Source organism: Embiotoca jacksoni, unplaced genomic scaffold (assembly GCF_022577435.1).
Source record: "Embiotoca jacksoni isolate LCO1_2020_lvr unplaced genomic scaffold, fEmbJac1.0.p SCAF_2, whole genome shotgun sequence".
Taxonomy (NCBI): Eukaryota; Metazoa; Chordata; class Actinopteri; family Embiotocidae; genus Embiotoca; species Embiotoca jacksoni.
Genome location: NW_027185340.1, coordinates 21,785,747 through 21,799,181, shown reverse-complemented (window position 1 = coordinate 21,799,181; position 13,435 = coordinate 21,785,747). Strand labels below are relative to the sequence as shown.

The following is a 13,435-nucleotide window of genomic DNA, read 5'->3' as shown; positions in this document are numbered from 1 at the left end:
ACTCTCACTGGCATCGGGCACCGAGAACTGGATGGTCGACAGCTCGAGCCTCCAAACAAATTAAGAAAGTATGCGTTGAGAAGGTGAAAGAGTCCGAGCCTCACATGCTGCATACAGTAGCTGCTTCTCCGTCAACAACACAATGCTCTTGGTGAACTGTGAAGGTCTCTGCTTTGGATTTATGTAACAGGAGGACAGTTAAGCAAAGCATCCGTTTGAAAGAAATTTCTTTTTGACACTTTGTAATATCAACAAGTCAGGAACTCGCCAAACTACAGCTGTAAGTATTCCTGTGATGTAAAGAGATGGCACTTGTTTGTCTCCAGCAGTCCTTTGTCGTGACAGTTTGTCTCACTTAACCAGCCAGGCCTCCATAAAGCTCCCCAGAATAGATTTCCTTACTGTCCGACTTCCAAGTGTTGTCACAGTTATTGTCCCGTAAATCTAAAGATGGGTGAATTTCTCCGTACTCACACTGCAGCCAGTAAAACACACTCACACTTATTGTGGTTGTGGTTTTAATGTGTCTTCAGCCCAGCCTGCAATGCACTTAGCTCTGTATAACAAACTCTCTTAAACATGCACACACATGCACACATATAATAAAACGCAGCTTAATAAAAGTGTCACGGCTATTACAAGGCCTCACTTACATGTAAACTGTGAGGATGAGACACAGAGGCGAGTCACTCAGACTCCTGAACCTCGTCTCACGGAGAACAAACTAAAAGTTGTTCACTCTTTATGAACTTGTGAAGTCAAATATTTCCAGATCGGACTTCAAAAAGTAATTATTTTCATTTTCATTCAATGTGTTGATCATTTTTCTGTGATTCGATTTCTTTTGTGTTTAAAATGTTAGAAAATAGTGAAAAAAACACCCATCATTATTTTTTTATAGCTTGAAACGGAGTGTTTAAATGGTTTATATTGATTAACAGTCCCCAACCAAATTATGAATTATGATGAACAGAAAAAACAGTAAATCATCACATGGGTTTCTTTTTATTTGATAAAATTAGCTAAATGTGGTAGATTCATTTTTTGTTGATTAAAATGAGACAGCCACAATGAAATGTGTATTCAATTTAGAAAATGACATTTTTCATTATTTTCTGACACTTTCTAGAATAAATAGTTATTTAAGAAAACGAGAATTGTCTGTAAAAAAAAAAAATCAAAATAATCTTAAGTGTCTGTCATGATCAAGTGCATGTAAAAGAAATGCCAGATTTTGTGTTGAACCACAGCTCAGAATCATGATAATGTGTCTGCAGGGCAGTCGAACGAGTTGTTGATCAATAAAAAGCATCGGAGGGTCTGACACTTCTGATGTTTTCTATAAAAGCAGAAATATCTATTTCTGGTTGTGGCGTTTTATTTAAACACCTGTTTGTTGTTGCTGCGTTTCACTGGGATCGTGCTGCTGCTTTGGGATGACAAGTGGCTCTTGTGAACTCTGGGTTTCTCCGTGCGCTTGTTGAACATTAGTACAAACTGATGGCAGTAAAAATACACCAAATGATAATTGAATGGACTCGAGCGTGCGCAGTGCATCTCCAGCGGCTGTTGTCAGACGGGATTTATTTTTTAACAATTAGTCGTGCGGCCTGACATGTGAGAAACCTTGTGTTGCTTGGAGCTTTTGGCTGTCACACTGGATGGTTGTGTGTTTGTGTGTGTGGGGGGATAATCACAGTGACGACAATAGGCAGTCACAGCAGCCAGAGATATTGTCTGTTGAAGGTCATTGTGCCTCTGCGTTTTCTAGATTGTTCATTATGTAGAGGTGTGTTTGTATGTGTATGTGTGTGTGTGTGTGTGTGCGCGTGCGTGCGTGCGTGCGTGCGCGTGCGTGTTAAAGGGATGACAGCAATGGCTGAGGATTGCAGAGACGAGGGGCCGATGGCGTCGGGTTTCTAATAGCAGGCGGACGACCCCGGCCCCGCAAATGTCAACGTGGTTTTGTTTTCTGCAAACAATGTGAAACTATGCACGGAGGGGGGCGGAGATGTAAGCTGCCGCAAGCCCGCTGTCTCTCTGTCCTTTTATATACTGTGTGTGTGTGTGTGTGTGTGTGTGTGTGTGTGTGTGTGTGTGTGTGTGTGTGTGTGTGTGTGTGTGTGTGTGACCGTCCCTCTGTCACACACAAGCAGCAGGATGATGGCTATCGACTCAGATTTGATTATTGTTGGTATGGTAACATAATGAACCAATCTGGTGTTCTTTTTCAGCAGTGGACAAGAGTGTGGTCATCACAGTGGAGTGATTAAATCTGTGTTTTGCTTTATATTGTGTGTAAAAAGTGGTAAGAGATATGCGTGGATGCATATTTAAACAGTGGACTTTGTTTTGGATGATGCACTGTGGTGCATTTAATTCGCCTCCTAAAAACCTGCCTCTAAAAACGGACACTGGTGGGAGTCTGCAGCTTATTTCTGACAGAAAAGGGGAGATAATGAAGCTTGCATACACTACAGACCCCGAACAATACATCGGCTCGCCGAATTCATCAGCCAATAGTGGCCCGTCACAGATGTATCGATATAGTTGGCTTTTTTTGGGCCTTTTTACTACTGATGCATAAAAAGAGGCAGTTACAGTTACCAGTAAAGTTTGTCTCACTATCAGTTTCAATGGATCGGCCAGCCTGTTTTATTGGCTGATATTCACCTTTCACATACAGTTGTACATAATTTAGAGAAAGACGCTTGGGCTAAATTAGTGATTGGTCCATTTCTGATTTTCTCTCGTTATAAATTATAAGTATAGTTATTAAATTCCCAGAGAGCTTTACTGTTCAAGTACACTAATGTCAGTGTAGACAATAAACTGTAAAATATCGTGCCCACATCACATTTCTTTCTCACGACATTTAAGGAATCATTGCAAAAAAAGACGTTGTGTTTATATATAGCATATATATAAAGAATATCAGCTGGTATGTCAATTAAAGAATTTTTGATAATTGATATCGGCGTCAAAAAACTAGCATCAGTTGAGCTCTATACTCTCTACTGTACATTATAGACACAATAACTTGAGCTTCCTATCTTGAATGAAATGTGTTTCTACCTGTTTTGTCCCATCAATCATCTCCTTTTGTCCTTTGTTTCTTCCAGTTCTAAATCCAGCTCCTCTTGTTTTTCCTGTTCTTCTGTCGCAGGCTGCTGTCGGCGGTGTTGAGGACGTCGGAGGTCGAGTCCAGGGCGACCAGAGCGAGCCTGACAGAGCTGCTGAGCCCGCAGATGGGAAAAGACATCATGTGGTTCCTCAGACGATGGGCCAAGACGTATCTGCTGGTGGACGAGAAGCTCTACGAGCAGGTACGAGGCTTTCTACCCCTCTTATGTTCTCCAGAGCTGCCGTACCTCGATGGAACCGCATGCAACGGTCAGCAGTCACCACATTACACATCCTGCTGTGTGTTGCCACTTCTTTTTCTCTCATAATATCCATAAATCAGATATTTGTCCTCCATCCGCCTCATGTTTGCCTCTGCCGCTCCACAGATCAGCATCCCCCTGAGCACAGCGTTCGGTGCCGACACAGAGGGAGCCCAGTGGATTGTGGGATATCTCCTGGAGAAGGTGATCAACAACCTGTCGGTGTGGAGCTCGGAGGCCGAGCTGGCCAACGACACCGTGGAGCTGCTGGTGACGCTGGTGGAGAAGAGGGAGAGGTGAGGCAGCGGTGGAGGGCTGCAACACAGTCCAGTGATTGATCAGCCAATTAACAAGCAATTAACTGGCACCTCCTTTATGATTGATGAAATGTTTTGATTCATTTTCTCAGGTCACAGCTGCTCTTGTGAATATTTTCTGGTTTTCTTGGTCTGTTATATTTCTAAACTGAACACATTTGGGTCAGAAGATATTAGAAGAAGCTTTAGGAAAATTGCCAATCTTAAAAAAAAAAAACCTTGATCCTACTTTTCCCAAACTGCAACCTGGAGCCTGATTAATATATTGTTATGCTGATTTAATCAGCCGAAAGTGGCCCAATATACACAGTATATCGGTATCTGTGTAAATGGGATTTTACAGAACATATTGCAGAAAAAGGTGCTTATGGTAAATTAGAAATTGTTCTCTGTGTTTTTCTAAAGTTATTTATATTGATTAATCTCCCGGTGAAGTTTACTCTTTCAGTGCACTGATGTCAGTCTGCACAATAAACTAGAATATCCTGCCTTTTAATACATATTTTTGTCAAGTGTCAAAAGTGTCTGATAACCACACTGCAACAATGTGTGTATATACAATGTATATACAAAGAATATTGACCTATATATCTCTATCCAGTTTTTTGTACTCCCTAATATCAGGATCAGAAATCCAGTATCAGTCAGGCTTTACGACAACCAAAAGCATTTTTTATGGTTTCTCAAATATAATTATATTAGATTCACCGGGCTTGTTTTGTTGATCTGGTTTCTACTCATGTTGTCACTGATGCCTGAAGTCCTTCCGTCTCCAAAGCGTCAGCTGTTTTATGAACTAAGAGGTCCTGGTCTTTGGTCACATCATGGATTTGTTCTTAAAACATACTGGTTATTGCCCAGAGCTTCCATGAAAACATGGAATGGGGTGTTTACAAAAGCAACACAAAGCCTTATTATTATTAAGTGGTCAAAATGTGGATGTCTGAATCCTTTTTGTTTTAAACATGTGTAAGTACCGATGTTTTTGCAGGCTGATGCGGGTCACATGACATCATGGGACTCTCTAACAGCCTCTCTGCCTCCCCGTCCTCTCAGGGCAAACATCGTGGTGCAGTGTGAGAGCTGGTGGAACCTGGCGAAGCAGTTTGCCAGCCGCAGTCCGCCTCTCCACCTGCTGTCCAGCTCCGTGCAGAGATCCCTGATGAAAGCTCTGGTCCTGGGAGGCTTCGCACACATGGACTCTGACACCAAGCAGCAGTACTGGGCCGAGGTAACCTCTGCATACAATAAGGAGCGACAGCTGGCATTATTTGCTCAACTAATTTTCATGAAGATTCAAAAAAACATTTGTCATGTCACAATGGACCTGAAACTGGAGCAAAGAGCGCAGACCAATTATTGTTTTTGGGGAACAGAAAGAAGTCCCAGGGAGTCAGATCCGGGGGGGGGGGGGGGGCGACGATGATTGTGTTGTTAAGGAACAGAAACTCGTAACATCACAGTTCAGACGCCTCAGAACATCACAGTAAACCCTCAGTGTTTACGGTCTGACCCTGGGGGATGAATTCACACTGACCAACCCCGTCAATGTCAAAGAAAAGCCACTTTGTTTCACTCTTGACCTGATGACCTTTTGCCCCTCCTGAAGTGTGAATGTCCCTCAACAAACTTCGCCTGACTCATTGCTTCAGTGCTGCAGATCTTCTGAATTATTTCAAGGTTCTGCGTCACCCAGGTTTGACACAAAACTTGACGTGCACACTCTGCTGGAGTCCATGGTTAAATCTCAAATGCACCCTTACTCGTGCTCACAAAAGCACTCGAGCGATGAAACTTTAAATACGTACATACTGTGTTATTGCTTCCTCTACATTGTGCAGCACTGTGCTGCACAATGTATGCAATGGGAGCCGTGTCTGAACTGTTTGGAGGCACCTCGTATTTGCACATCACAGCTAATATATAAAAGATGATTTTTGTTTGTGTCCTTTAAACTACTCCTAAAGCAGTGAGTCCTGCTGAGAGGTGTGGAGCTCCACAGACTCCAGGCAGATACCAGGATCAGGACTGATGGATGTGGTTGATAATATTCCTCCGGAGAGTCTTTCTCCCGAGTGTATAACATGATCCTCGTCGGGATCCTGGAGGTCTTTGTCTTAATAGGCTGACAGTAGTAAATGGGGGTGCAAAGCCACAATGACTCCAGAGTAATTACGGGGCTGGTGGGGGGGGGGGGGGGGGGGGGCGGCAGCTGTCGGTCCGTACAGCTGTTCCGTCTGGACTCTGAGAGAGAAGAGCGACAACTGATCAAACACTCCTTTGTTCCATCTCTACATCTCTGCTCTTTACTTGAGCTCCGAAAAATCACTTTCGTCCCGTTGACTCAAGTGACTCAGAGGTGGTTTGATACATTTGCCATAACTGAGTTCAGATAACAGTGATGGTCTTAAACTCACCAATGTATTCTCAAAACTCCAGTCCTTCCAGGGCTTCGCTGAGAACGTTTGTGATTGTTGTGATCAAAAATGCTGGATTTTTGCGGCGTATTCTCTCCAAAATTGCGATGTAAAAAAAAAATTAGTTTTTTTGTGGTAAAATTGCAGAAATTAGAAAATATTTTGTGGAGAAAAAAATTCCTGTGATAATAATCATGCTGCACATCACAGAAACAATTCAGTTCTAACTTTTTATTTAATATTTTATTGAACTTAGAGAACCACAGGGCTCAAAGTTACAAAAAAAACCTCTTTACAAACTTTACAAAACACACATTCTGACTGTAATATAGAAAAGACTTGAAATTTGAAAAGACGACTTTATGCCGTAATATTTTCAGCACAGCTTCTGTTGTTGACCTTTTTTGCGGAAAAATCACGAGAATAAAAAAAAAGAATTGCAAGCTCCCACAAATATTGCAAAGATTACTTGGATATGCGTTAATTATTGCGACCTAATTTCAAAAGTTCTTACGAAAACGACTATTTTGTCTTTTCATTCATGCCAGAGGAGCTTAACTGTGACGTGAACACGATCCGACACATACGTTTATATTACAGATCACATCGTCAGAGTGTCGAGCGTTTTGGGTCTTAAAATAACCCGACCAGCCTGGTTTGGTGCCACTGTAACGCTGTTGCTCTCCGTCCGTCCCTCCAGGTGCTCCACCCTCTCCAGCAGCGTTTCCTCAACCTCATCAACCAGGAGAACTTCGCCCAGATCAGCCAGGAACAAGCTGTCAAACAGGAAATCGTGGCCACGCTGGAGGCGCTGTGCGGCATCGCCGAGGCGACGCAGATAGACAACGTGGCTTCGCTCTTCTCTTTCCTCATGGACTTCCTGTCCAGCTGCATCGGCCTCATGGAGGTAAGAGAGAATCCACACCAGTGAAACGAAGCCTGTGTGGATGTTTCCGTGGATGTTAAACTGAATTATTGCAAAGAGTTTGATAAATAGCAGATAACTAAAGAAAATAAGGCGACGTGTCTGTTCACAGTTCAAAGGGATCTTTGAATTCAGTCAAATGAATCTGTTGGACAAATGTCAGTGTTTGTAATAACAAAGATGAAGTTAAAACTGAATCTTTTGTTTTTGTCGCCCAGGTTTACAGTAACACGCCCGAGACAATCAACCTGATCATCGAGGTTTTTGTGGAAGTGGCTCACAAGCAGATCTGTTACCTGGGAGAGGTGAGCGACGCTTCTCCGCCGTCTAACCTGCAAAGAGTCGAGTTTAAAGTAGAAAGTCTTCTCCAACCTGAAGAGGATGGATGTTACTTTAAACATGTAACAGTGTGTGCAGGACGCAGAGTGAAGCTGCCTCTGTTCGACTTGTGGCTGTCAGTTCATTACTTATCAACAAAGGTCATCTTTCAGTTGATTTTCTGTGAAGATATGAAACTAAAAACTATCTTCAAATCAGTTGATAACTGTAATTAATGAAACATTTCATGCTTAACTTTCACCTCTGATCTTTTTCTTGTCGTCTTTTGAAAATATTTTAATTTAAGGAATCAGTGTTACGGGTTGTGAAAGTTAAACTTTGTAAAAAAAATTACATTTTCCTCCTTTGGTTTGTTATTAGTGATAGAAAGTGATCTGATTCAGGGAAACTGACCTTTGGAGGAAAATGGGTGAGATGGATTCTGACTCATTTTATTGGTCAACTTTTCAGGGTGAAACCTTTGATGTCTTTCATGGAATGGCTGAAAATATGTTTGTAAAAATTTGGAAAATAATAATGTTAAAAGACTCCCAAACAATAGAGGAAGGGTTTTCATTGAAGCTTTGGGATACTCCGGCTGTTTTTAAACTTATTAATCGATTCTCTTCAGTTTAAAAGGACCTTGTCGTTATGAGGACTGTTCAGCTTCTAAAACAAGTCGAATCTCTTCTGAAGCAGCTTCGACACGTCTGAGGAACGTGACTCAGCTGACATCACTTGTCTGCAGACAGCAGCCTGCGGACATTACAAGGCCATTTATCCGGCAGCAAGAGTCTAATGAAAAGCTTCTATCAGGGTGCATCATGGGAAATGCAGGATCCAATGTACTTGGAGCTTAAAAATAGGGTCTATGATTGAGCATATCTTCCCCTCTGCTGCATCAATATTAATTATTTGTGAATTTTGTCTCAAGCAAAAAGACAGATTTAAGAGCAACACAAATTCTCCAGAGAAATCCTTTTGCCTTAATTCAGAGAGTTCAGTCATTCGTCTATCGGATCACCTCGGAGGACCCTTTAAACAAACTGAAAGTACATGGAAGCACAGACGCAGCAGTGGGAAGTAACATGAAAACTGAGCTGCAGTTTCTTCTCCCGTCGTTCAGACTAAATCCATGAAGCTGTACGAGGCGTGCCTGACGCTGCTGCAGGTCTACTCCAAAAACAACCAGAGCAGGAAGCGAAACGACGCCACGGCCGAGGAGGACCAGTACCAGGACCTGCTGCTCATCATGGAGCTGCTCACCAACCTGCTGTCCAAAGAGTTCATCGACTTCAGCGACACGGGTGAGTCCTCCGCATCTCTTCTGTCTCCAAGTATCAGTCAGGAGGAGAAATCCACTTGAGACTGAACTCGACCAAACTGCTGTGCGTTTCTAGACGAGGTGTTTCGGAACCAGGACCAGGGAACGCCGGCGTCCAATCGGACCGTCTCGGCGGCAGATGTGGTTCTCTACGGGGTCAATATTGTTCTTCCACTCATGTCTCAGGACCTGCTCAAGGTAAAACAACAGCAGTTAGATCTCTCCTCTCTGTGGGCTTGATAATCATCTGGGACAGTTGTGTTGTGAGCTCATCCTGATCCCGTCCTCTTTATGTCCCAGTTCCCCTCGCTGTGTAACCAGTACTACAAGCTCATCACCTTCATCTGTGAGATCTTCCCAGAGAAGATCCCACAGCTGCCGGAGGACCTCTTCAAGAGCCTCATGTTCTCCCTGGAGCTGGGCATGACCTCGTATCCTCTCGCTGTGTCAGCTGTCTTCATTTATGAGTGCAGGTTTAGTTGCTTCTTAGCTTTTATGGTTGTTCATTTAACTCGGGTATTGAGAACTGAAAGTTGGCATTTGACGTTAGCTCAGATTCATACTTGTTTTTGGTTTTTTTTTTCTTTCTTTGATCAAACAAATCCAGGCTTAATTCACAAGTTAATTCAGGAGATGATGTTTATGTGTTTCTTGTTTGGAGAAAATTTAATATTTTCCTTTTTTTTTTTTTTTTTTTTTTTTTTTTTTCTCTTTTTTTTTTAAGGAAAAAGAAAGTCCATTTTCCACTGCTGGTACCGACTTTATTCTACTCCCTTTCGTTTCAAGGATTTTATTTTCCTCTGCAGATCGTACCCCCTCAATGCGGCGTCGTTGCTATAGTAACGCTGCATGAAACTGCAGTGACATCATCCTTAATGTGACACATAAGCCAACAATGGAGAATATGGAGGGGTTGCTGCTCTTCATTCTTGTTTTGTGGCTGTTTGTCACAGTGAGGAGACACGCTTTGTTTCAGCAGAATCTGAAGGCAGAAAGATTAAAACCGCTAAAAGCAGAAAGAGAGGAAACGAGAATGTGGTTGTAATAGCAGCCTGACTGGTTATTAATGGCGGGAGAGCCTGTCGACATGGTTTGTTCTCCTTAACGTGTGTTTCCAGGATGAGTTCAGAGATCAGCCAGCTGTGTTTGGAGGCTTTGTCTCCTCTGGCTGAACAGTGCGCTAAAAACCAGGAGAAGGACTCGCCTCTCTTCATCGCCACCCGCCACTTCCTCAAGGTACGACACGCAGCTGATGTCCGGGACTAAACGCCACAGAAAATACATGGGAGCAGGTGAATTGGATATGAAGGGATGAAGAAGAAATAAAAGTAAACCACAGCAGAGTCGACTTCATGAGCCCAGAACCACTAAAAACAGTCGACACACAACCTGTCTTCAAACTACACACTGTCAGTTTCACACTGTCGTTTCTCTGCGGAGTAAACAAACAAACAAACAAACAAACAAGATAAACAGTGTAAAATGGTAACAGGTGAGCTTACAGGTGCTGGTGTTTTCTCATCCTGAACCAGGCTGCTTCAAGTCTTTATGCTAAGCTAAGCAGCAGCCAGCTGACTACAGCGTTGTGTTCACCACAGAAACACGATGTCACATCTGACTCGCCGCTCGAAAGCAAAGACGCGTTTTTTTCTCCACGTGAAGCCGCTCCTCCTTCACAGAAAGGGTTGTTGGAAATGGAAACGAGAAGAGCTGGACATCCACGCCGCTTCAGCTTTTTCATAATGTTTCCTTCTGCCCCCTCAGCTGGTGTTTGACATGCTGGTCCTGCAGAAACACAACACGGAGATGACGGTGGCCGCAGGAGAAGCCCTCTACACGCTCGTCTGCCTGCACCAGGTGAGCGACCAACACGCTCCCGTCCTTCAGGGTGTTCGTGCTCACAGACGATGGGCGACAGGTGATATCACCTACAGTTGTAGCGGGATGAATAGAGTTTATTCAACCTGATTAGTTTTTTGTTTTTTTTATGTTCTGGCTCTTCACATCATGATTGAACTCTTAAACTCTTTTTTTTTTGCTGCCATCTCACTTATAAAAAGGTCTACTGGTTGATTGCCGAAACACTTCAGACCGACTCCTCAGTCAAGTAGTTATTAGTAGAAAAGTGGGGATGACTGTTCTCTGCCTGCGACGGGCTCACTGTGCAGCATGTTGTTTACCAAACAGAAACCAAACACAACATGCGTTTCTGCTCCGTGTTTAAATGTGACTCAACATCTTCTATCTAACATAACCTGCACCGTACAAACAGTAACATCCAACATCCTCACAGGTCCGAGCTGCTCTCCGCCCCACTGAGGCAGACGGGTTTCACTCGTGACACGAGGCGCCCTCTAGTGGTCGGTCTGTGTAAACACAGTCCTGCACTGACTGGATGAAGTCTGTCACGTGTCTGAGCAGCCATGAAAGCTGTTTACTGCAATTAATGTCATTTATTGATCCCGACATCTCTGCGAGTGAACACTTAAAGACAGAAGTTAGAGATCAAAGTAAAGATGTGTTCATGTTTTACAGATTTTTGTTTGTTGGAGTGAAAACAGACCAATAATAAAATTAACATTTAAATAAAAATCATTATTAAAATACAAACAAACCCAAATACAGTTTAAGTACAATTAGATGATACATAATATTAGCATAATAACAGTAATAATTCAGGAAATAAGAAAACCACTTAGACGTCGTGCTATAAAGGTTTGTTCCTCCAGAGACACTGAAACAACTTTTAAATCATCTTTTTTTAAAAAAGTCATTTTCATTTTAATTATGAATTTTTTCTTTGTTTTTGATGTTTTTGAGGGATTCTGATTTTGAGAATCAGAGTACATGAAAACTAAGACAGAAAAGTTCATTCCACTGAACTTATTTTAATTCATCGACAGAGAAAAATCACACATCAAGAGAGATTAAAACACATTATAAGTCAAATAAGTCACATTAGTCTCATATGTCCTCTGAAAGAAATAAGGACAAATCAAATTCTCAGCTAAAGTATCCTGCACACATTGTAAAGTCAGATGAAGTCTGTCCTGAACCGCTGCCTCGTGTCAGAGTGACGAAGACTGAGTCTGTAAATACGGAGTGATCGAGTGGATAAAGGGCAAAAACTAGAAAAGAAATGAGTTCAAGGAAGTGAAAAACTGACGGAATATATCTGATGTCTTCAAAGTCTAGAAATGGTTCATAATATTTAATCAGTACTTATAACTCTTGAAGCTGCCAAACACTGCGGCTGTAATTAAGATGAGCAGGACATCTTACAGTAGGAGGAGAAACCTCTTCGTCACTGCTTCCTCAAACATGTCACCCAGCAATATCACAGCTGTGTTTAAATCGGACCTCCGCTCCTCTCCTCCGTCAGGCCGAGTACTCGGAGCTGGTGGAGACGCTGCTGTCCTCTCAGAGGGACGCCGTCATCTACCAGCGGCTGGCCGACGCCTTCAACAAGCTGACGGCGAGCAGCACGCCGCCCACCATGGACCGCAAGCAGAAGGTGGCCTTCCTCAAGAGCCTGGAGGAGTTCGTGGCCAACGTGGGGGGGCTGCTCTGCGTCAAATAACCACTGGAAGACCTTCTCGAATCACGCAGCCAATCAAAGACGGCCGCTGCTTCCTCCCTGAGAACTATGGGTAGAAGAGGCGGCTGACGTCTCTGCCTGCTGGGATCATCTCACGCCTGAATGTTTGCTCCGTCTTCACCTCCTCGGATTTCTCTTCTTTTTATTTTTTTTTTTAATTTTTATTTGTTTGTTTTTGTTTTCCTCTTCGCCCCACTACACCCGTCTGTCCCGCTGCCCCGCCACATGATTGACAGACTTCAGAAGGATGATGTGGTGGTAACCGTGGAGACAGAACTACTAAGCAGACGGCAGTTCCTGCCCAGTTAGACTGAAGTGATGGAGCACTGACCGCCGTGGTGACGAGAGGCGGGGCCGCAGCGGACAGCTCTACGGTCCTCCTTAACCCCACCCTCCACCCCCCCTTCCTCCTCCTCCTCATCATCATCATCATCATCATCATCATCATGTGCCTGGAGGCTTCTGGAACACACACATAAGTTGTCATTATTTAGGTTTTGGATGTTGTTTTTGGGTATTAGAGGGGCCATTTTGTTTCAGAATGCCATGGCAACCAACCCCCTAGTGCACGCGTGCACACGCAGACGTACGTACACACGCAAACGTACACGTACAAACACACACACATCACCCCGATCCTTCCCAGAGTGCCTTTGTTGTTTGTGTGTGTGCGCGAGAGAGAGAGAGAGAGAGAGAGAGAGAGAGAGAGAGAGAGAGAGAGAGAGAGAGAGAGAGAGAGAGAGAGAGGTTTCCTGCATAAACTGACAACGAACGACGACCGTGCCTGCCATTCGCCAAGAATACAACAGAGACAAACACACGTGCACACTAAACGTTGCCATGACAACAGAGGTATGGCTGTCTTTGAGGTTGCTGAACTGAACACAGGAGGGCCTGCGACAGAAAACCAAAACAGAACTGTGTGTTGACTGTAAATATATAGATATAAATATATATAAAGTTTTCAACCGGGAACCTTCAGAGAGAAAAAAACGACGGAAATGTTTTTATATGCCAGAAGACGGCAGGCAGAGTGTACGAGTACTAAAGAGGGAGCAACTTTATCGTGTTATCAAGTTTGATATTGTTTATTTTTTTTTTTTTGGTTTTTTTTTTTTCTATTTGGATTGTAGTCTCCCTCACGGCCCCC

The 13,435-nt window shown here is 43.3% G+C and overlaps 1 protein-coding gene across 1 annotated transcript in view; it reads left to right on the top strand.

Annotated features, from left to right (window-relative positions):
* xpo4 (exportin 4) overlaps positions 1 to 13,027 on the top strand; it is a 61,222-nt gene extending 48,195 nt beyond the window's left edge. The window contains exons 14-24 of the mRNA XM_069155052.1: positions 3,167 to 3,326; positions 3,513 to 3,682; positions 4,760 to 4,934; positions 6,821 to 7,027; positions 7,264 to 7,350; positions 8,490 to 8,670; positions 8,764 to 8,885; positions 8,988 to 9,118; positions 9,806 to 9,923; positions 10,452 to 10,544; positions 12,070 to 13,027. Of these exons, the coding sequence (XP_069011153.1) occupies positions 3,167 to 3,326; positions 3,513 to 3,682; positions 4,760 to 4,934; positions 6,821 to 7,027; positions 7,264 to 7,350; positions 8,490 to 8,670; positions 8,764 to 8,885; positions 8,988 to 9,118; positions 9,806 to 9,923; positions 10,452 to 10,544; positions 12,070 to 12,267 (1,642 nt within the window). The 3' untranslated portion in view covers positions 12,268 to 13,027. The remainder of the gene's footprint in view (positions 1 to 3,166; positions 3,327 to 3,512; positions 3,683 to 4,759; positions 4,935 to 6,820; positions 7,028 to 7,263; positions 7,351 to 8,489; positions 8,671 to 8,763; positions 8,886 to 8,987; positions 9,119 to 9,805; positions 9,924 to 10,451; positions 10,545 to 12,069) is intronic.
* Positions 13,028 to 13,435: the final 408 nt, after the last annotated feature.